Here is a 22,967-nt window from a genome sequence, read left to right on the forward strand (position 1 = left end):
GATATAATAAAACTAGGGTTATTACCCTGAAAGTTAGGGCCAGGCCCTTCAAGAAGACATGCAAAAGGATGTTAGAAATTTGGAAATCACTTCTTTAAACTGTAGTGGGTCCCAGATCATTTGTTAATTTTAAATCAGAGATTGATAGGATTTTGCTAATCAGGGAATTATTATTAAGGAAGGATAAGTAATTAAGTTTCATTATTGGAAGGTCCTTGTTATGATGAATATCTTGGTGAGGCTTGCATGGTTAAAACAGGGTGATTTCTGGAGTCTAAAAATGGCAGAGCTTCCATCAAAATGGCAGAGCCTGCACAGATTAACATCATAATCTACTGGCTCCAGTGGTCATTAGCTGTGTGCGGGTGCAAGCCCTTTTACAAAGAGGACGTCCTGTGCATTTTGTATGCAGCTGTACATCAGACCCCATTTTCTGTTTTTAGGTTACTGCCTAACATACAATAAAGATTCTGCTTAGCCTTGCCAGCAGCTAAAGGATTTAATGGATACTAGGAGCAAGTGTTACAATGAGTGAAGAATGTTTTTCAAAGCACTGCTTCTCATACAGCCGAGATTGATGTGACGAGAGCCTCTGGTGCTCCACAGATGTCCCACACGAAGCAAGATTGATAAATCTCAACTCATTCACAGGGACCAAATCACAAAACTGCTCACAAATATATCAATGTTGTTGTGCAGAAGAAAGAAACGTCAGGGAAATGCTTCTTAAGTCTGGCACAGTGGACTTCCTCACAGAAAGAGTAGAGGAAAGTTTACTCTGCTTCTGGTCAAGATACAACAGACCTGCAAGTGTTGCAGACAATGAGTAACAAGGGGGAGAAAGGGTTTCCCTCCTATGAGGATGGCCGGAACATGTTTTATATAATAGAACTATACAATATTCCAGCAATAATGACATATTGTCACGTAAATTAATTGCTTTTTAGTTTTCCGTTTTTCAATATGGGAGAATATTCTTAATATGAAAACTACTCACTCTTGCAATATCAATTGGATTAACTCACTGGCCTGTTTCCATTTTTGCTCTTAGATTTAAATGCTTTTATCTCCTTGACATTATGAAGCTTGCATTTCATCCATTAATCTGACAGATGAGAAATCACTATTATCAAACAGAGTTTCTAAATCAATACAGAAACCAACCATCTGTGGAGTTAATCTGAAATAGGGATCAGACAATGTTCCTAAACCCAGCCTTGATCTCCTGTAAACTATGTGATTTTGTTTCCTGTGTACAACTGAGGAGTAAAGAAATATAGGCACAATAAAATATACCCAAGATAAAGTCATATGGTGAAATGATTTTCTACTTTTGTCTCCAGTTACTGTGGTTCCTTTCATGCCTCAGATTGCCTGGATCATGAACACCTCCACAGTTACTGGTAATTGTTTGACAAAAGTAAATGTTGTTTTACAACTATATTCTCCACCAGTTTGATGTTTATCTTCATCATATTTTGTTTAAATTCTCAAGATACTGTCAAACTTACTGATTCAACATTGCGCTTGATGTCCGACAGTAAAATCTGCTCCAACTTCGACGGCTTTTCTTTCCTTGCAATGCTAAGCATTTCTAATTAAAACAAAGCTTTGCTTCCTCACGCACGACATTCATTCTCCTTCAAAACTCTGCCACAATCCCAAAAACTAATATTTTTTTTATTTGGTAGAGATTTACAATTCCAGGTGCAAACTCTTCCAGTTCTGAAGCTGACATCAATGGAAGGAGGTGGACATGGTGCTTGCCTCTCAAATTCAAGGAGACGGGGGTAATTAGAGAGCTTCTGAAGAGCAATAAAAAGCATAACACCTTATCAGCAATCTTTACCACGTTAATGGGCATAGAATTAGTAAGTGGCATACTGAAGCCAAGGGTAAGGGCATTGTGAGTGAAGGGATAAGTTTGTAGATGACTGACGGTGTAGCCCAGAAACTGGCTTCCTCCTTGGATTGGGGTTTTTGAGATACATAGAAGAAAAATTATGAAGTTTATGCAGGAGCATCAAATTCCAATCCTTCCTCCGCTATTAACTGAAAGCTTCTGGGATGTCTTCCAACATTGTGGGCCACGTCCCAACAATGCTCCAGGCTAGAATTAGAGGTGGGGAAAGGAGCAGTGCAGGAAAAGTGGTGCTGTGAGAATCACGGGTGTTCAGCTCTAATTGTGGGCAACGTTGCCAACCCAGCCCTGCAGTTGCATCCTCCAGTTCCTCAGCTTCTTCCTCATTCAGTGGCTGCTGAGCTGGGAACAGGACTCCATCACTATCCAACACCTCCATCATAAACTCCTCACTTTCCCCACATCTTCAGTCATCACTCAACAATGCACTGTAGGCATCCGCTGACCATTGTTCAAGAGCTGTCTGATAAGTGTACTGGTTGGCATAGCACAGTAGTGTACAGGTTAGTGTAACACTATTACAGCGCCAGTGACCCGGGTTCAATTCCCACCGATGTCTGTAAGGAGTTTGTACATTCTCCCCATGTCTGCGTGGGTTTCCTCCGGGTGCTCCGGTTTCCTCCCACATTCCAAAAGATGTACAGGTTAGAAAGTTGTGGGCATACTATGTTGGTGCCGGAAGCGTGGTGACACTTGCGGGCTGCCCCCAGAACACTATGCAAAAAAGACGCATTTCACTGTGTGTTTCAATGCACACGTGACTAATAAAGAAATTTTATCTTATCTTGATCCATGATTTTTGTATCCCATGTCCGCAGGCATTCATGGGTTTCAGAAAACCGTTTGTTTCCTAGCAGCTAGTTGTGTTTCTGGAACTTGAGCATACATGTATATGAACCACTGCCAGCAAGCTGCTGGCTACCAGCTAAACGGTAAGAAACATAAAGATTCCCGCTCACTGCCAGGAGCCCTGATGGCCACACTTGCACTTTAAAGGGTCCTGCTCTTGTGGGAAGACAGAAATCAATGGAAGGGCCACATGCCTTTCCTACTGATCTAGGGAACAGAAGGAATAAGTTGCATTTATTAATTAGTGAGCTGCATTATTCACTGCAGCCTGATGTAGAATCACAACCGCTTCCAACTGCAGCCTGGAAGGAGGCTGGTGGATTAGAATTCAGAATTGTGCAGAATTTAATTGCTACATCAGTATCAGTGGAGTACCAGCTGTTGGAGAGGTCTCCAACTGCTACTGCAACAACATGCAGATTTCTGACATGGTCTTTCTTGAAGAATACAATCTCCTTCTTCAAGATCTGCTGATCCGAAGAACCCAGTGTGAGCAGTACTCCTTTAACCTAAACTCTTTGTTACCCCCAAATCCTGCTCCCACCATTACCACCTATTTGATGTCCATCCCCACTTATCCTTGAACAGAGTGGTTCGCTGAGCCTTTTGAGAGGGCAGTTAATTATCAACCATACTATGGTGGGTCACATGGGAATATTGTCAAGAGAATTCCATCTTTGGTCATCCATAAACCAGATGTTTTTTTTAAATGATAATCCAGTTGTTTTATGCTCACCATTCCTGACAACAGCTTTTTATTCCAGAATTATTAAATTACTTGAATACACCAGCCAATATACAAATAAATTTCTCAATCAATGGTTCAGATCTCTCAATTCTAATCAATTACATAACAACTATGATACTGTCCCCTTAGAGGTGACTAATATCACCCCAGCTGTGTGCCAAGATACTGTCTCAAATATCTAGAAATAAAATATTTAAGCTAAAGTCAATGAAAATGGCATCAAAATCCTACATTGGTCTGATCTTCATAGTAATAATCTAAATACTGACTTTAGGCAGTTGTTTTGGCTGTTTTTATCTAGGCCCCAAAGTCAGACAGTTGGATGGAAGGTGCAAAACTTCTGCAACACTTTCCTTATTGGACAGTGGCCATCAGCCCAAAAATGGGAGTAGAAATTGTCCACAGTGAGTACAAAATAAAATTTAACTGAAGCTTAACAGCAGTATTAGAATTTTCCTGGACTGCTGTTTACATTCATACAAAAATTCCCTGTGCATAAGCCTGGGAAGAAATAAAAATATTATGTTTAGCAGCAGTAAAGTCAAAAAGTAAGCAAAAAGGCTCCGAGCAAAAGGGGATATGAAAAGTAATCTCAACATGTTAAAACTGAAACAATAGAAATCAAAACCAGACTGCATGATCTGTATTATTTTAGCTAGGTCTGGAAACATGTTTTTCCTTTTCTTTCCCTTGTATAACTAGTTCTAAGGCAGAGCAAGGAGAAGAGGTTTGAAAGATTGAAATAAATACATATCAGGAATTTTCTTGTTTATTTAACAAGGTTAGAATCTTACTCTTCACCTAAAAAAGCAATGGTGAATGGGAAAGAAAGAGCATCACCATCAATGGACACAATAGAGTTTCATCTTCCCTGAATTTTTTATATGTTCTTATGCCAGTGTTTCAAATTGTTTTTCTTCCTTTTTTCATCAAATCTTGAAAGTTGAACTCCAAGAGAAAATATAAAATTGTTAATTTTTAAATAAAGATACGTATAGGCCTCTGGTTTAACATTGAAGAATTTAGCAAGCTAAGAGCTGAGTCTCAGAATGTAGACTGAAATAATAATAGGCAGTCCAGACAGGGGGACAAAGTAAACAAACCAAAAACTAGGAAAAGAAAATCAACATTTGGAATATGCCACACTTTTTACAAAACTATAAAAGGCAACCTTAACTAATGTTCTTAACTCTGTAATAATCCAACATTTTCTTGAGTAAATTGGTTCAAGGTGGGGTCAGTATAGTAATCCAACACCTTCCCAACAGACAGTGCTATCACAAGTGTTAGATGTGGGTAACCTAAGAGGTGATTATTCACTACAGCAGCATATCTGAAATGCTGATTAAAAACTAAAAATGGGAGATGATCTGTTGACGCAAATTTCCACTGTTTGAGAGGAAATGGCAACTGAGAACAGCTGCAATTAATTACTTTTACTGATTTGCATAAGTGAGATGGAAGAGGCACCAACATTAGCATTTACGAAAAATCACAGGATGGCACTGATTTATGCAGAGTTACTTGAAAAGGCATTCTTCTCCTCAGGGTAAGCACCCGCAGACTAATGCTATAGAAGCGCAAGGGATGGTTAGAATTAACTGGAAGAGGCTAATGACATATTAACATAAAAGTCCACAGCAATCTTACTGTTTGTCCCAAACTGCTCAACACTGCACAGGTCTCTGTCCTGGTCTGTACGTCCAGGTGAGGGGTGACATTAGAAAATGGCGTTGCATTGCACTGCCAACTTGATTGTTGTTGTAAACATTTGAGTGACAGAAACCACACAGAAATAGTTCCTTCACTGTGATGGTCAAGTCAGTGCCAATACTCTTTTCATTCTTAAAGTTTCTATAAACAGTCTCAGTGGTTAATAAAGTATCAGGTTCACTTTGGATGTAATATATTCTGCTACTTTTGAGATGGCTGTAGCTTCGGGATGCTCTTCTACATTGGATTGGAGTATTGGTATCAATTCCAGAATAAAACTCAGCTCATCGATCCTGTCATTGCTAAAGTTCACACACATTTAAAGGTCCCAAGCTGTAATAGTTTTGTATGAAGAAGACTTAAAGGGATTATTGGATGGAGTGAAAATATCCAACTTCAGTCTGTCATACAGCCATCAACACTTCCAACACAACCCTTGGATTCCAGTGTTGTAGAAAGTCCCAGAGAGACCTGGAGCAGTGACAATATGCAATGGGTAAATGCACTAGACCGATGACAAAACAGTGGGAGCAGCAACAGCTTCTCTCTGGGTTACATTCATGTTAACAATCACATGAATCTCAGTGATCTGCAAAGTGCTATGAATTTAATAAAAAAGTAACTTTGATATAATTTCCCTGCTTTAATCTTCTCACAGGTTTCTAAGTTGTATCCTGCCTTGGACAGAGGTTGTGGACATCACTATGTATGCAAAACCACTGGTAAACTTTTGTTGCTTTTGAAGCAATTTTGTTGATCGCAAAGGGAAAAAGATTGTATTTCTCCAAAATCATTTTTGGGAACAAATTAATGGATAAGATATTTTTTCCAATTCATTTAACATCATTGGGCACCTCCTGTGTCAACTGACTCCAAGCCCTCCTTTCAGAGTGGCATTCTTGGACCTCCCTTTCCAGAAGTACTCTTCTCCTCCCACTTAACCTGCCCACCACACCCAATCCCATCACAGAGAAGCTGTCTTCCACTCCTTAACTTACTTAAAGTGTCAATTGCTCTCAGGGCTGAAAGTAATGAAATTTCACACTGGTGCTGTTGTACAACTAAGGATAGCCTAGTTTATACATTTTATGTGTTAGCCATTTTGTTACCACTATGCCAAACTGGCCTGTACCAGTTTACTTTCATCTTTGATCCTTCCCTGTCTACTGCATCCTTACACCAGTCCTGGCTCCTGCACCTACCCGACAGAGCTACTGTAATCAGGGAGTGTGCTTTCATAATCTATACAGTTGATGGCAAAATCCACAGAAAGTGACTTTTTATCTGCTTCACACAACATGAAATCATATTGATTCATATGGGAACAGATCCAGCATCTGAAGAGGGTGGCAGATAAAGAGGATTGGCTGAAAAATGCAATTTGACAGAGTTTAAAATATCCAGACTTTCTCTGAAACTTGTATCAGAGCAAAATGGGACAAACTGAAGTCTTCTTAATTTCCTCTGCAGACTTATCCTCCTCCCTTCTTATCCCAATCTCATGAGGCCCAGTGGACCATACCTTGCTTGGGAGTCCTCCAACATTATATGGTCCCGTCCTCAGTTGCAAAACATTCAAGTTTAAAGTTACAGCTTTCTGGAACTCCCACTGAAAACATATTAATCTTGCTAGTTCCCTACCAACGTTTAAAAACATCTTTTCATCAACTCTCCAAATCCCATTTCCATCTCCAAGTCCATTCCCTCTTCCCTGAACCACCATAGGATACTGTATTACATTAAAAATTCTTTACCAATTCACGTTGATATCGGTGCTATTGTCATGCCAATAGAAAAATATATACACTGTAAAGTCTAGCTTAAGCCAGTAACTGGGATCATGTGTCATTCTTACCTGGAAAAGGTCATAGAATAGCTGGTGTGGAAAATTGAAATGTCATACTCGTACACTGAGGGTGTTTATTGAAGGTTTGGGTCAAGGCACACACACACAACAGCGCAGAAAGCATTTTACTCCACGATTGCCTGTAAGACTCAGTTCAAGTGCTGACACCAAATGCATGAAAAGGGGGAAAAAAGTTTTCCTTTTACAAAGTATTCTACTTGTTCATGGGATACGGATGTCTCTGGCAGACCATTGTACATTTCATTGTCCCTCCCTAACAGCCCCCCTGAATATAGAAGCATTTCAGAAGTCAATTAGAATCAACCACATTTGTGGGTCAGGATTCATGTGTAGACCAGGCCAGAGAAGGATGCCGATTCCTTGCCTTAAAGAACATGAGTAAACCAGATGGGTACTTAGAACACCATAACTGATATTAGCTTCTCTTTCAAACTTTGAAAGGCATTTAATTACTTGGACGTAAGTGCTTTTAATGGTAAGATTTGAATTGAAGCATTGAAGGATCTATAGTCCAGGCCACTGGATATTAGTCCTGTAAATTAACCCCTGTAGCCCTTCAGTATGAAATAATCTCAAAATAGATGATGCATGGAAACAATAGTTCTTAGTTCCAATTGGGTATACATACAGTCCCAGGTTAGACAGTGTAAATGTGCTATCAATAAATGCACTAATTTTTTGTTTGATTACCTCTGGAAATTAGGGAAGATTTGTATGGATCCTTTCCAGCTGAACACACTTCGCCAGAGATACAAATGGACTCTTATGTTCTAATTCTTAGCTTTTTATTTCACTAAGAACAAAGGACATGTTTTTCTTGAAAGGTGGGAGTAAGAGGACAATATTCCTGGAACATTTTCTGCAGCAACTAACAATCAATAAATGAATATCTGCAATACCCAACCATTCTCTGTCCCTTGCTCCACTACCTCAGTGTTACTGACTTGCAAGCCAACCTCCAGTCTTGGATCAGCTCACATTTTTCCCAGCAATAATTGGAAAGACCAAAGACATGATCTTTGCCTTCCTACACAAGCTCCATGCAACCTCAAACCAAACAAGACAGATCACTAACAAAATATCTTATTTCATTCCAAAGTAATTTTCAGAACCATGACCAAAAAGCAACAAAAAATTTGCAGATGCTAAAAATCAGAAACAAAAACAAACATTGCTGGAAACACGTGGCAAGACTGTGGAGAGAGAAGTAGTGTTCGTGTCAAAGGTCAATGACCTTTCATCCAGTTCTGACAAAAGGTTATCGAAGTGAAGTGGTAACTCTGTTTCTCTCTACACAGATGCTACCTGACCGTAGAGTATTTTCAGTGTGTTCTGTTCTTGTTTTTGAAACAACAAACTTGGTAACCTGAACTCTAGTTGTTTGGTAGAGTCCAGTTCAGCAGCAGGAACAAGTGGTGCTCTTGTTCGGTGAACTAAAGTCTACCCTGCAGAGGTTGAATGACAGCTTTCTAACACCTCCTCGTACCTCCATCTGGACCATGACCCACAACTAAACATCAGGCTATTGCTGTGAGACAATTCCTGACTCCTTTCCTCTGGAGATCTTCCCATCACAGCCTCTAATCTCACAGTTCTCCAAGCACACACCGCATGCTTCTACCTCCTCACCAAAATGCACGTGTAGGGTGACCCATTATTTCAGCCTGATCTTGTCCCCCGCACACAACTTACATCATCCTACCTTAACACCCTCTGACCTTTTACAAAGTATTCTATTAGTTCATGGGCTATGGATATAAGATATCTTTATTAGTCACAGGTACATCGAAACACACAGTGAAATGCATCTTTTGTGTCGAATGTTCTGGGAGCAGCCCGCAAGTGTCGCCACGCTTCCGGTGCCAACATAGCATGCCCACAACTTCCTAACCCGTATGTCTTTAGAATGTGGGAGGAAACTGGAGCACCCGGAGGAAACCCACGCAGACACAGGGAGAACATACAAACTCTTTACAGACAGCGGCTGTTTGTGGAGGCCCGATCATTCGGGGCGTTTAAGGAGGAGATTGATAGTTATCTAATTAGTCAAGGTATCAAGGGAAATGGGAATAAGGCCGGAAATTGGGGCTAGATAGGAATAGTATTAGTTTAGCTCATGGAGCAGACTCGATGGGCCGAATGGCCTACTTCTGCTCCTTTGTCTTGTGATCTTGTGAATTGAACCCGGGTTGCTGGCGCTGTAATAGCGTTACGCTAACCACTACACTACCGTGCCAGCCATCTTCATCTATGACACCTGTGATGCACCTGCTAGTCTGACAGTTGGAACCAACCAACTCATTTTCGTCTGTTCTCTTTACCCCTCCATCCCACACCAGGATGGCCTGACGGCCCTTCGTTTCTTCCTGGAACAGAGACCAGGCCACTCCCCCTCTGGCATCCTCTCTCACCTGGCTGAACTTGCTGTCATAGTGAACAACCGCTCCTTTAACTCCATGCACTTCCTGGTGTATCTGGGGGAAACACTTGGTTTGGAGCTATGCCTGTCTCTTTGTGGAACATTCCTTCTTTCAGTCGTGCTCAGGACCCTGCCCTCACCTCTTTTTCCACTACACTGGTGAATGTATCAGTCGTGTTTCCTGCCCTCGTACAGAACTCAGAAGCTTCATCATCCTTGCTACCATTTCCCACTCCACTCCTTCCCTGACTTTTCCCTGCCCCTCTGAGTTCTCCATCTCCAATTTAGGGATAAGTTTGCGACCAGTATCCATGGCTCTTTCATCCATATTTCCTACTACCTTGCTTCCTCAAGGTCTCTATTCCAATCTCCCAATTTCTCCAGCTTCATCATACCACCTCCCACCAGTGATTCCAACATTTCTTGCTTTTTCACAGAATTGTAGAACAGTTACAGCACAGAAGGAGGCCATGTGGTCTATCAAGGATCTATGCAAGATCATTTCTACTCGTCCCACCTACCCACTTCTCAGCTCCCTTTTGAGTACATCGACTGAATCTGTCTCGCCTTTGAGCCTGACAGTGCAATACAGACCCTAACCACTGACTGTAAAAACACAAATTTCCTTCATATTACTCCTCCAAAATTCCAGAGATTTTTAGATTCAGAGGTGGTGCCCAAGGATTGAAAAACTGTGAGTGTTTAACCCACGATCATAAAAGGGTGTAGGGATAAACCTACAACTGCAGACCGCTCCATCGGACCTCTATATTGAGAAAAGATTAAGAAATAAAAATTAAGGACAAAAATAGCAATCATTTGGGTGTGTGGGTCGAATAGAGAATGCCAGCATGGATTTGTTGAAGACAAGTCATTTCTAATTAACTTGATATAGGTTTTTTTTGATGAAGTGACAGAGGGGATTGCTGAGGGAATTGAGACCGATGTCATCTATATGGACTTCCAAAAGGTCTTGGATAAGATTGAAGGCCACACAATAAAAGGGAGTGTAGCTGCATGGATAGAAAATTGATTCTGTAATAGGAAACAGAGAGTAGCAATAAGAAACTGTTTTTTGGTCTGAACAGAAGTATAAAGCAGAGTTCCCTGGGGTCAGTACAATATATGAGTAACTGGAACTTGGGTGTACAGGGCACAATTTCCAAATTTGTAGATGACACAAAACTTAGACGTGTCATGAACAGCGAGGAAGATGGAAATAGATTTCAAAGAGACAAGCTGGTGGCATGGGCAAATTGGTGGCAGATGAAATTTAGTGCTGAGGACTCTGGGATATTTGGTAGGAAGAATGAGGGGAGGCAACATAAGCTAGAGGGCAGAGTTCTACAAGGCGAGTACAAGAGCTGAAAGGTCTAGGGTTACATGTGCATAGTTCATTAAAAGTGGAAGGGCAGGTTGACAAAATGATGAACAAAGCATGTGGGTCCTGGGCTTTATAAGTGGAGGCACAGAGTACAGGAACTCTATGACAAATCTCTTTCCTTGACCGTGCTTTGAGTGATAGGGCTGGCAAATGCACTGATTCCATATAGCTCTCACATCCTCTCCCCTCAGCCAGAACAAAATAGGAATCCTCTTGTCCCCACTCCACTCTCCTTCAGCCTCCACATTCTCATCCTCTCTGATACAGCCATGAAACACATCATCCCTTCCTTTCTCCTTTCTGCATTCCAAAGGGATTGCTTCCTCTGGGATTTTCCATCCACTCTTCCATCTCCAGTGATACCTGCTTCCCTTTTCACCGCACCTTCCCAAGCAGCCACAAGAGACTCTATACCTGTCCCTTTCCCTCCTCCCTTTCTGCCAGCACTTTATTGTATTCCGTCCAATTTCACGTTGTGTGCTCAGTGTTCATAGATCAGTCTTCTTTACGTGAAGGAACCGAGCTTAGAGCTCTGCTTCACAGAGTAAATGTGGAAAGAAAACTGCTGATGCTGGCAATCTAAAGTAAGAACAGAAAATGTTGGAAATATGCATGGTACATCGGTGGGACAAATTTGGAAGTTATGCCCTGTACACCCAAGTTCCAGTTACTCATATATTGTACTTTTAGATATCATCGGTCTCCTGCTGTCCACACCTCCCGTTGTGCCCAAAATGTTAACATCATTTCTTTTCCTGATTTCCTGAGTATTTCAGTTTTTTGTGTTTTTATTTTGCTTCACAGAGTAATTCTCTACAGTCCATAGGGGTGACACTGAGCCTCCAGTTGCCTGTCACTTTAATTCTACATCCCGCTCCAACCTCTCTATCTTCGATCTCCTACATCATTTGTTCCAACAAAGCTCAACGCGAGTTTGAGGAAAAGTATTGCTTCGGACTCGGCACATTGCAGCTTTTCTGACTTAACTGTGGATTCAACAATTTAAGATAATCAGTTTTTCCAGAACTCCAACACTGTCTTTCCCTCTCCTGGGTGTGGTACCTTTAGATATCATTGGTCTCCTGCCTTTCACACCTCCCCCTGTGCCCATTTTGTTTCTCACAAGCCTTATTCACTGTGGTGCCACTACATTTGTGCCATTCAATCTCTCATGATCTCCACCCTAACACAGTCAAACCTTTTCTTCTCTCCATCCTTTCCCCTTTTCTCTGCAACTTAAGACTTGTTTTATTTTTAACTTTCTCATTTATGATGAAATGTCTTCAGCCTGAGTCATTAATGTTATTTCTCTTTCCACTGTACTGCCTGACTTGCTGAATATTTGCAACGTTTTCTTTTTTTTCACCTCTGCTTTTCAATCCTGAAATGGTTGCAATCATGTTTCACTCTGGAAACCATTTACTTTCACGTTTAGCCAGAAATGATGAATGCCAACCCACTACTTGCAGCAAATGAAATAAAAGTTAAATGGATAGTTGCCCACAAGGGTGTACCACTCCTTTATTCCAGCAGAAGGCACTTTAGAGCATCGATTTAAATGGTTCCTTTCCCCAGTGGTCTGTCAGGTTGTCTGGATTTCGTAGATGGCTATTTCAATAAGTAACCACTGGATGGCAGTATAATTGCACAGGCAGTCTGAAGTCCACAGAAATTTTTGGCAGAGACATTTTCATCCATTTTCCACGGGGTGGCATTTTCACGGAAGACAGTTTTACACCCTGCGCAATTACAGGCAGAGTGCAACTAACAGTAGAGTCACTTCAGGCAGGTTCTCAGACAGCAAACTCTTTTACAACAGCCCAGAATAGTTAAGAGCCTACATCTAAAGTTTACTTAAGAGTTACTTCAGATAAAATGCTTAAAGTAAACCAGACAGTAATTTAAAAAAATAAGTCTAGAATTAAAATATAATGCCTTTCACAACCTCAGAATATCCTCTTGTAGTGTAACCCCATGTTATGGCAATTCAGGTAATGGAAATTCGCACTTATGGAATTTACAAATTATAACCAAAAAATTTGAGATGCCCAGTAAAAATATGGTTTAATGGAATTTCTGTAAAAAAAAACTAAATACAAAATGCAAAGGAAACTAGTTTTGTCGATTTTTGTCGTGGCTGTGTTATGGAAAGTTGCGACACAGTGGGCTTTCTGGGAACGCATTCCCTCCGTAACATGGGGGTGTATTGTACTTTAAATCCAATGCAACAGACAAGATGCCAGAGGAATTCGGTGGGTCAGGTTGCATCTGAGGAGGGAAACGGACAGTTGATGTTTCAGAACAAGATCCTTAACCCGGACTGCATGAAAACGGAAGAGCTCGACATCATGGTGAAGCCTCCGCTGAGGACAGACGCTCTGCATCAGAAAGGGAAAGGTCACAGGGAATGGTAAGGACACAGCAATGGTTGGAGGTAGGGTCAGGTGGAGGATAAGAAGTGGGCAGCGAGATGGAGGTGTAGGGGGGGGGAGTGGACTGGGAGAAGCGAGGGGAGGGTGAGAGGTTGGGGGTGGCATATGAGATCAGGGAGTAGTGTCGTGACCAGCGGTAGAGGAGGAGCAGCAGGACCCAGCGGTGGCATTGGGGGTATCCCAGCCCGAGTACAGAAGGCTGCAGTTGGACCTCATTATGACAGACAGATAGGTCGGAGTGGAAGTGGGGTGCAGAATTAAAGTGGCACTCAACGGGAACTTGGTTCACACTGTGGACTAAACACAAAAAGACCACCTAATCCGCGTTTGGGTTTTCCAGTGTAGAGGAGACTAGAGCACACTAGATTGGAAGAAGTGCAAATGAATTGCTGCTTCACCTGGTTGGGTCCAAGTCAAAGAAGTGGGCCTGGAGGCAGTGAGAGGAAAGCTCAACGCCACCTCGGGCTCAGAATTCACTAAAGTGAGGCCAGGTGGAGATGAACCTGAGGACCGATTGTTTGGGGTCAGAGAGGGGTGGATCAGAAGGGACGGTGAAAACGAAGCAGCGGGTGGAATTGGTGGGGAGCCAAGATGGAGTCAGCAGAAGGTGAAGGGGGAGAAAGATCTGGAGGAGTATTGGAATCCAAGAGCTGCTGAAGTTTTCCAATCCTTGACCTCTGAAGGATAGAAGTCATCTGTTGCAGCACCAAGCGTGGCGAAAGATAAAGTGAAACAGAGCGAGTCAATGCTGTTGCAAAGAGAGATCTGGAGCACACGTGTGCTGACTCATGGCATGAAGCGTGACTGAGAACAGTTCCTCCAGAAACACTGGATAGTTTGAACGTAGCTGTGGTCATGGGTGGATCCATATCATGGAGAGTAGAATTCAATCACAATCCACATGGGATTAATTGGAGCTAGATTCACACACTAAAGAAAAAGGTGTGGTATGGAAGCAAGTTTTGGTACTCAGAATTCCGTGTGACAGTCAAGGAAGCCATTCAGTCCATCGAGTCTCTGCTAGCTCTCAGACCTTTCCTGCTGGTCCCCTTCCCCAATTTATTTCCTTGTAACCTATTCTCTCTCACATACCAATCGACTCCACCCTGATTTGTCTGCCACCCACCTACACGTGGAGGGTTTAACCTACCTGTCCACATGACTTTGGGATGTAGGAGGAGATCAAAGCACCCAGGCAAAACACAGTCACATAGCAAGTGTGCAAACTCGCCAAAGATAACACTGGAAGTTAGGATCGAACCTGGGCCACTGGAGCTGTGCAGCAGCTCACTGCTGCACCACAGAGCCACCTCAAAAGCATAGCAAGATCCCACACTCAGCAGGACAGAGCCACCCTCGGGTAATTTTCACGGAGGATCAGAGAAGCCATTTCTTCTTGGTACCTTTTAAATGTAAACAGAAAAATTATTTGCTGATAGTAAGCCTCTCACTAGTTCACCAGAATAAATATTCAGTCCAAGCAGTAGCAGTGTGCAAACTGCTCTATCTACAGGAAAATCACATTCACTGTTTTTTTTTAAAGGAAAGCACAGGTATGGTTTCAATGAGGGTGATAGTGATCCAGGGTAAAACCTACTTGATGTACAAGTTAATCTGTAAATTTCTGTTTTTTCTTGTTCCACCATACCTGATCTTCCATTAAAAAAGAAGTGGTGAAGGTGATTTTCCTGTAGATGAAGCAGTCTCTGCACTGTAGATGTGTCATTACAGTAGCACATGACCCCAGGAAAACCAGGGCTATAGTATTAATCTGATTACTTATTGAGTTATTATAATTGGCATTAAGACCCTTAAGATGGCTGGAAAAGCGATCATATGATACATACACACGAATTAGGAGCAAGAGTAGCCACCCAGCTCCTCATGCCTACTCTGCCACTCAATAAGATTGTGGCTGATTTGATTGTCAACTCAACTCTGTATTCCCACTTACACCCAATGACTTTTCACCTCCTAGTTTATCATGAATCCACTTACCCATGTCTTAAAAAATATTCAAAAAGTCCACATCCACCGCCTATTGATGGAGAGAGTTACAAAGACTCACAACCCTGCAAGAGAAAAAATTGTTGCCTCATATCTGGCTTAAATGTGTGGTCCCTTACTTGACAACAGTGACCCCTCATTCTAGATTTTCAAACAAGAGGAAACATGCCCTTCACTTCCACATGGTCAATATCACTCAGGATCTTGTACGTTTCAATCAAGCTTCCTCTCATTTTTGCAAACACCTGCGGATACTGACGTGGCCTGCCCAACCTTTTCTCATAAGGTAGCCCTCCCATTCCAAGTATTAGTATAATAAGCCTTCTTTGAACCTTTTTCAAGGCATTAATATTATTCCTTAAATAAAGAAACCAATATTATACACTGTACTCCAGACACAATCTCATCAGTGAAGTTATGGATGATAAAACTATGGATGTAACTGCATTCATGTGTTTTAGACATTGTAATTGCCTTCCAGGATTTCATGGGATCCTAATGCTACAGGGTGAACATGATACATTTAAGACAATTTTGTACTATTCCTGTTTTCAACAATTGTTCCATTCATTTGAGAATCAAAACTTATTCATTTTATAAACATAATTTTGGTATTGAGAGATAATAATCAGAATGGGTATCCGTTGAATTCAAATTAATCACCAAAAGCATTCAGTAATAAAAACTGTTTTGAAATGTAAAAAGTCACATGGAGTAAAAGGGCTGGATAAATTCATTTCGATGGTACCAGCTCCAAGATCAATTGAAGCTGTAGAAATCTCATTAGTATCGTTACTGATTGAAAGTATTCTACGATCTATTTTTCAGGAAACAGAAGACAGATTTTATTGTAAAGTATTGTTTTCATTTGTCATTATTTTTGCCATTATTCTGTGGAGAGTATAATATGTCTCTTGTTTGATTAATCATTTGATTCAGGGCATTGCTACTGGCAGTTTGGGAAAGAAGATATAGAGATACCCACAGGCAGCAATTTATTTGACTAAGTGTGAAGGCATTCATTGCACTAGAAGCTGTCTGTTCAAATAACAAATCTCAGTGTTAGATATATTACAATGTTTCACCATAGAAATGGCCCATTGCAGCTATAATTGAAAGTTCAAAGATGAAATAAATAAGATCATGAAATTACTGGAAAGACACCATGAAGTACTAAACATAAAATGCTGGGCAAGTGGGCCTATTCTGCTGGTAGCAACATTGCTGCGGTTCCAGTAAATGAGACAGAATGATGTATTGATAGCCGTGGAAGCAGATGTGGAGGAATGCTGGTCAGGAAGTTCATATTTTAATCCAAAAGGGTCAGTAGATTCCATGGAAGAAAGTTGTGCTAAACAAAATTAAACATAATTGTTGTCCCTTCGTTGTATTGAAATAAAGACAGGCACAGGGCTTTTCAAAAGATTAGAAAGCTTTTCATGCATTTATTCCAAGGTTTGCACCAATGTTAATGACGACAGAAACAAAACCCTTTTGCTGTTCTCTTGATGCCATTTATTTTGACTTCTTTTTGGACAAGTTTGCAGCTTGATTCTCTGTCTCTCTGGTAATCTTCGAGGGTCCATCACGGCACTCACCACTCCCTCCTTGCAAGCAGCTAATCTGACCCGTTCCATTAAACTCACTCATTTAACTTTCTGCCCAGGTAACTTTTCTTTATCTCCTTCCAAAGCCACTCACCCATCTCGATGTTGATCGAGTGTATTCTACCTCGTAATGATATATCACTGTTCTCTTCCTCATCTCCTCCAGAATATCTGTCCATTTGTAAGATAGGTCCAGGCTATTTGTAAACAGTGTAGAATGGTGTTTTATGGCTTAGCTCAATATTATGGGATACCTTTTATGGAAATCAGCAAATAATATGACATTCTGATCTCTCTGGACTTTCTCCTTATTCCACACTTCTCATTTCTCATTGAGAAGCCTCCTCCTCTACTCTTGACCATTCGCTCCATCCTTGCAAATCATAGGCCCACGTTGGATGCCCAAAGTCCTGGAAGATCTGCCACCTCCCAAAATCAGTTCCGAGCTAATCAGGTTTCTGTTGCTCCTTCTGCTCTGAGGTTACAAGTGACAACCTAGTTGACACAGATGATGATAAACTTCCATATCCTTTTTGTATTTACAGTTCCCTCCAACACCTCACCATTAACCAGTGTATGGAATTTCACTCTCTCGTTCCATCACTTCGCCAGTCATAGCCGCATGATCATCTGCAAGTTCCTAACCGATACGCCGTGTACCTGCCAAGGAGTAATCCTGGCCCATCCCCTCCTCGTTCTCAAACACACACTGGCCCTCAGTGACACTGCAGACACCCAGCATTACCTCAGCATCACTTCTCTCAACTCCAAGTTGTCAGGATTAGCACCAGTGCCACATGCTGGTCAGAGTAGCAATGACAAGGTACATCAGGTGAATGGTATAAATAGGGGGGATTCAACTCCCTTGTACATTGAAACCATTTTGGGGGAGGTGGGACCAGTTCAAGTGAAAATGTGCAGGATGGTGGGGAGGGTGTGGGGGCAATGCACTTGGAGGAGTGTTTGCTGTTGCTGTCAAACTAAAGTGGCAGGAGAATGGGGACTTCTGCAGAGAGGCAGAGGAAGGGGAAACTGGGACAGAAGCAAAAGACAGAACAGGGAAAAGTAAAAGTGGAAGGTAGAGAAATAAAAGGGCAAAAAAAAACAGAGCCACAGGGCAAAATAATGCTAAAAGGACTAAAGACTTTAAGTCTTCATGCACAGAACAATAGCTAGAAGACGGATGAATTAATTGAACAATTAAATGTAAACATGTATGATATAATTGGGATTACAGGGATTTGGCTCTTGAGGGGCGAGGCATGGGCCTTGAACACTTCATGGTATTCAGTATTTAGGAAGGACTGCTATAAAGGAAAAGAAAAATAAAAACCTGCAGATGCTGGAAATCTGAAATAAAAACAGGAAATGCTGGAAAAACTTGGGTCAATCAGAAACATCAGAAGAGTCTTCAGACTAAAACATTAACTGTTTCTCTTTCCACAGAGGCTGCTTGACCTGCTACGTTTTTCCAGCATTCCCTTCTTATTTTATATAAAGGAAAGGGGTTAGGCAGTGTTGCTATTTATAGAGGAAATTAATGCAATGTTAGCTGAGATAATATGATATCTGGAAATAAAGAACTAAGAAGTGCCAAGAGGCAGAAAACATTAGTAGGAGTTACATACAAACCATACAGACCAAATTATCTTTGGCACCTTATCAAATGCCATCTGAAAATTGAAGTATGATATATACCCAGGTCCCCCTTTATCTATAGCACACCGAGAACTTCAATGAATTGGTCAAATGTAATTTCCTTCTTACAAAACCATCTTGACTTTGCCTGATGACTTTCAATTTTTTCTGGCCTGCTAGAACACCTTCGATGATAGCTCCTTGCATTTTCCCTACGACAGACCATGAAAGCTAATTAGCGAGCAGCTTCCTCCTGTATCCCTCCATTTTTGAATAAAAGAGTTACATTTGCTATTTTTCCAAAGAAATGGAACCTATTCCATCAGCCATTTCCTTTAGGACCCTAGGATGAAGTCCATCCACACCCAGACACGCGTTAGCCCACAGCTCAAACAATTTGCTATGTACCATTTCCCTGGTATTGTAATTTTCCTGAGTTCCTCAGGAACTTGTTAAGTTTGTTATGTTAGCAGTCCAGAGTGAACTAGTAAATTATACACATATGTAATGCTATGAACCCATTCATCCGACTCACAGAGCAGGATGTATTGTCAGATGGTATTTGAATTCCACTGTAGCAGTGGCAATAATGACATTTTTATTGATTTATTATCACTGATTGAATTTGTGGTGTTCATGAGAATAAAAGAATGAAATAGTAACACCTTGCTGAATAAAAAAAATCAATAAACGTTCCTGTAAATTGATAATATTATATAATTACAATAATAGAAAAGAAATCAATTGTAATTAATATTTGAAATGGTTCCAACACTCTATCAGGACCTGGTGTTAAGGCCTGAACATTTTCAGACCTTTGCAAATGGTGATTCAGCCCTCATATCAATATTTCTGAAATTTTATATTCTGTGTGTTAATTGCACAGTTGAAAGGATACACAGCATCCAAAGATATTTATAATTATTTGGGTCACTAATGCTCTGGATCTGTAGTGATAGAGTCGTACACCACAGAAACAGGATCTTTGGCCTGTCCATGCAAACTATCAAGAGCCCTTCTGTACCAATCCCATTTACCAGCAGTTGGCTCTCCACCTTCTATGCCATGGCAATTCAAGTTTTTGTCTAGTTACTTCTTCAATGTAATGAGAGTATCTGCCTCCACCACCCTCAGGCAGTGAAGTCAACTTTTTTTTTCAATATATAGTTACAGTTAATGGTAGCTGTACAGCAATTTATTTCAGTAAATATTCCCAAACATGAATGGACTCTTCCTATGATTTGTATTTTCTACCAGGTGTGGCACTGCCGATAGTCCCTGTTTACATAAAATTTCCATATAGTTAGACCTTCACCTCTGGTCTATCTATCAGGTTAAGAATCAATAAGTCTAACGCTTACCCTCTGATGCAAGTTCCCTGTAATTGGAAGTGAAGGCTGTCATACAAGATAACATTTTTCTGTGGAGCTTCAGCAGCTTAATCTAAATCAAAACATTTCTATTTCCTGACAGAGACCAGGAGATAAAAATCTCAATTAATGAATGCAGTTGAAACAAGTGTCAAACCAAGTACCAAACATTTACTCATTGATAGTGTCAGGTCCCATCAGGCTTTCTGTTTAACATTAATGCCTCATATTCACAAATCAGATAAAAATTACAATCTTATTGGTCTCAACTAAGCCATGACTAGTAGAAATCCTACTGTATTGATTATAATCGATGGAGTTTGTTATTAACACTAAATCTGAACAGACAAATTATTGGATATGACCTGATTTAAAATGAGCATGAAAACTGAATAGCTGAATATTTTTTCTCTCATTAGGTAAATATGCCTGGAGCATGCAAAGTAACAGTAACAGCGTTAATGAACATGGTAATCCAGAAAACAAAAGCCCATTCATTCTTGAGATTTGCACCAGACTTGAACTGTAAATTATGTATTCTCAGTTCCCAGTTGCTTCACAGTTTTCCAGTAATTGTACTTGAGTGAAAGTTCACCAAAAGGAAAGAAAACAGAAGATTTAGACATCTTGGCAGGCCAGGCTTGAGGGTCAGCCTGACCTATTGCTGCTTCTATTTTCTATGTCTTTACATTTTGATACACAGGGAATTTAAGTGGCCATCTTTCAACAGAGACGAAACTGCCAGTTTTATACATAACACAACATTATAGACTTTGAAACTATCTCACATTATCTACATTTGCTGACAGCAGATAAATATGACAATACAGAGCAGTAAATCTAATTGGTGTAATGACTTTTGAAACTGTAATTTGACAATAAAATGTACATGGAGATAACAGCAGTTAAATTCCTTGTAGCAGCTTGTTTGAAAAGATAACATTTTGAAAGCTAAAACTTAAAGAATAAGAAGAAATGGAATTAGGCCAGTCGGTCCCTCAACCCTGCCCCACTGTTTGATATCACCAGGCCTCATTTCTGTGCCAGTTCCTATTAACCCTCAATTCCCTGATCTTTCAAAATCTCATCTACTTACTGCTTAAATACCCCCAATGATCTCGCCTTCAAAACCCACCATGTCAGAGAATTCCAGACATTCACCACCCTCTGCAAGAAGTTCCTGTGCACCTCAGTTTAAGTAAACATCCCTTAATCTTGGAACTACATCCCTTCGTTCAAGATTCTCCCACTTGTGGAAACATCTTGACATCCATCCTGTCATGCTCCCTGAGGATCTCATGTTTCAGATCACTCCTTACTCTTCTGAGCTCCAAAGAATACAAATCTAACTTATTTAGCTGCTGGTGATAGGACAACCATCTCATCCCAGGAAAGTGATTATTCTTGCACCAGCTTCAGATGTAATATCAAGAAATTAAACAACAAATGTTCTATGTCTTTTACAACATATATATCACATATTTGAGCTGTGAAACAATTGAAAAGCCAAATTCTCCTTCCAAATGTCATATTTCCTGAGACATGCATCCCACTTTATTGCTGAGCTTCCCATGTCATAACCATCCTCAGAGGCTTTTGCAAAGAAGTGGTGCAGGTAAAATGACCCATTCACTTCCCAACATTTACACTGGTGGCAACTGGGAACCTTAGGCCTCCAAGTGTTCCACTCCTGCCCAGTGATGCAAGATTCAAGTTTATTCAGTAGGGACCAATGTACATCCAGCAAGCAGATACCTCACATCAAGCAATTAACATTGTGGCCAGCAGGAATGGGGCAGCAAGTCCCCACTTTAAACGGCTTCCTCCCAGGTTGAAATTAACCCCTATAGTCAGTATTGTTATTGCAACTTCCAGAATACACTGAGTGAGTAACCCACCACTGTGAATACAATTCTATAAGATTATAAACAGATGCCACACGGAATCTCCCTTTAAACTGAATAGTCGTAAGAATGATGCATATAATACTCCCAAAGTTCCATGGCACATTTTTTCCTAATTCTAAGAATTGCACTGGTCAATTGAAGCAGATGTCGCCATACACAACCTTTTGCAGGTCTGAGCTTTTCAAAGTCAATTGCAAACTACTTACTGTTGCTGACACTATTATTTTGTGCAGTAAAGTTCACATCTGTTAATTAGTTTATGGAGTGGTGCAAAGTTTATTGAGCTCCAACTTGTCCTTATCAGAATGTTGTTTTATCTGGGGCTAACAGGGTGATGTTTTGGTCAGTAAAAAAAAGACATGACAGTGCAATTTGTCTTCAGGTATGGGAGATGATGTTCCAGACTGCCAACTTTCCTGTGTGGCCACAGCATATTTCCAGTTCCTTCTGACTCATCAGCACAACATTAGAACAAAGTGTAATTGCATCCATTACTTTGAAGTTTTCTTTATCAATGCAGGTTATTTAGAGAGTCACTGTACTTGCTAACCTTCCTGCTGTGAAATAGATATAAAGTGGTACTTTGTAACATAAACAACAATATTCCAATTACCTTGAATAGCATTTTCATTGAAATCTCTTACCTGATCTGATTATCATCTGATTGTAATGATGGTATAATTGCAAATCAGCAAAGTTACAAATTTATCTTTACGTAATTTGCATCTCAATGGTTTGTGATGCCTTTGCTGAAAATCACATTCTTATTAAATATTAGAGAAGCCTGAGATACATCTTAAATTTGAGATTCCAACAGCAGCCCACTTGGAGTCAGTACAGTCTGCTCAAACCATCAGAATCCTAAATGGATCACAATGCTTTAATACATGCCTCTTCATCTTAAAAAGTGCTGGATATACATGCTAAATTGTTGGTCATTTTTGGTTGCACGATGAAGTGAGCCAAGGGGCATGGATTCATGCAAAATGGAAATTTGTCATCTGGTCCATTGTTCCTCAGCAGGCTCTTTGAGAGAAGTCCTGTATGGTCTCGCACACCCTAAAATCTGTAATCAAAAAAACTTCCTCATCTTCAAATACCTGCG

At 40.7% G+C, this 22,967-nt stretch overlaps 1 protein-coding gene across 1 annotated transcript in view; it reads left to right on the plus strand.

Annotated features, from left to right (window-relative positions):
- The first annotated feature begins 2,807 nt into the window (after window positions 1-2,807).
- The window catches only part of LOC127580115 (ectonucleotide pyrophosphatase/phosphodiesterase family member 7-like), a 34,097-nt gene continuing 13,937 nt past the window's right edge, over window positions 2,808-22,967 (plus strand). The window contains exons 1-2 of the mRNA XM_052033328.1: window positions 2,808-2,853; window positions 20,375-20,480. Coding sequence (XP_051889288.1) covers window positions 2,808-2,853; window positions 20,375-20,480 — 152 coding nt within the window. The remainder of the gene's footprint in view (window positions 2,854-20,374; window positions 20,481-22,967) is intronic.

Source organism: Pristis pectinata, chromosome 18 (genome assembly GCF_009764475.1).
Source record: "Pristis pectinata isolate sPriPec2 chromosome 18, sPriPec2.1.pri, whole genome shotgun sequence".
NCBI lineage: Eukaryota > Metazoa > Chordata > Chondrichthyes > Rhinopristiformes > Pristidae > Pristis > Pristis pectinata.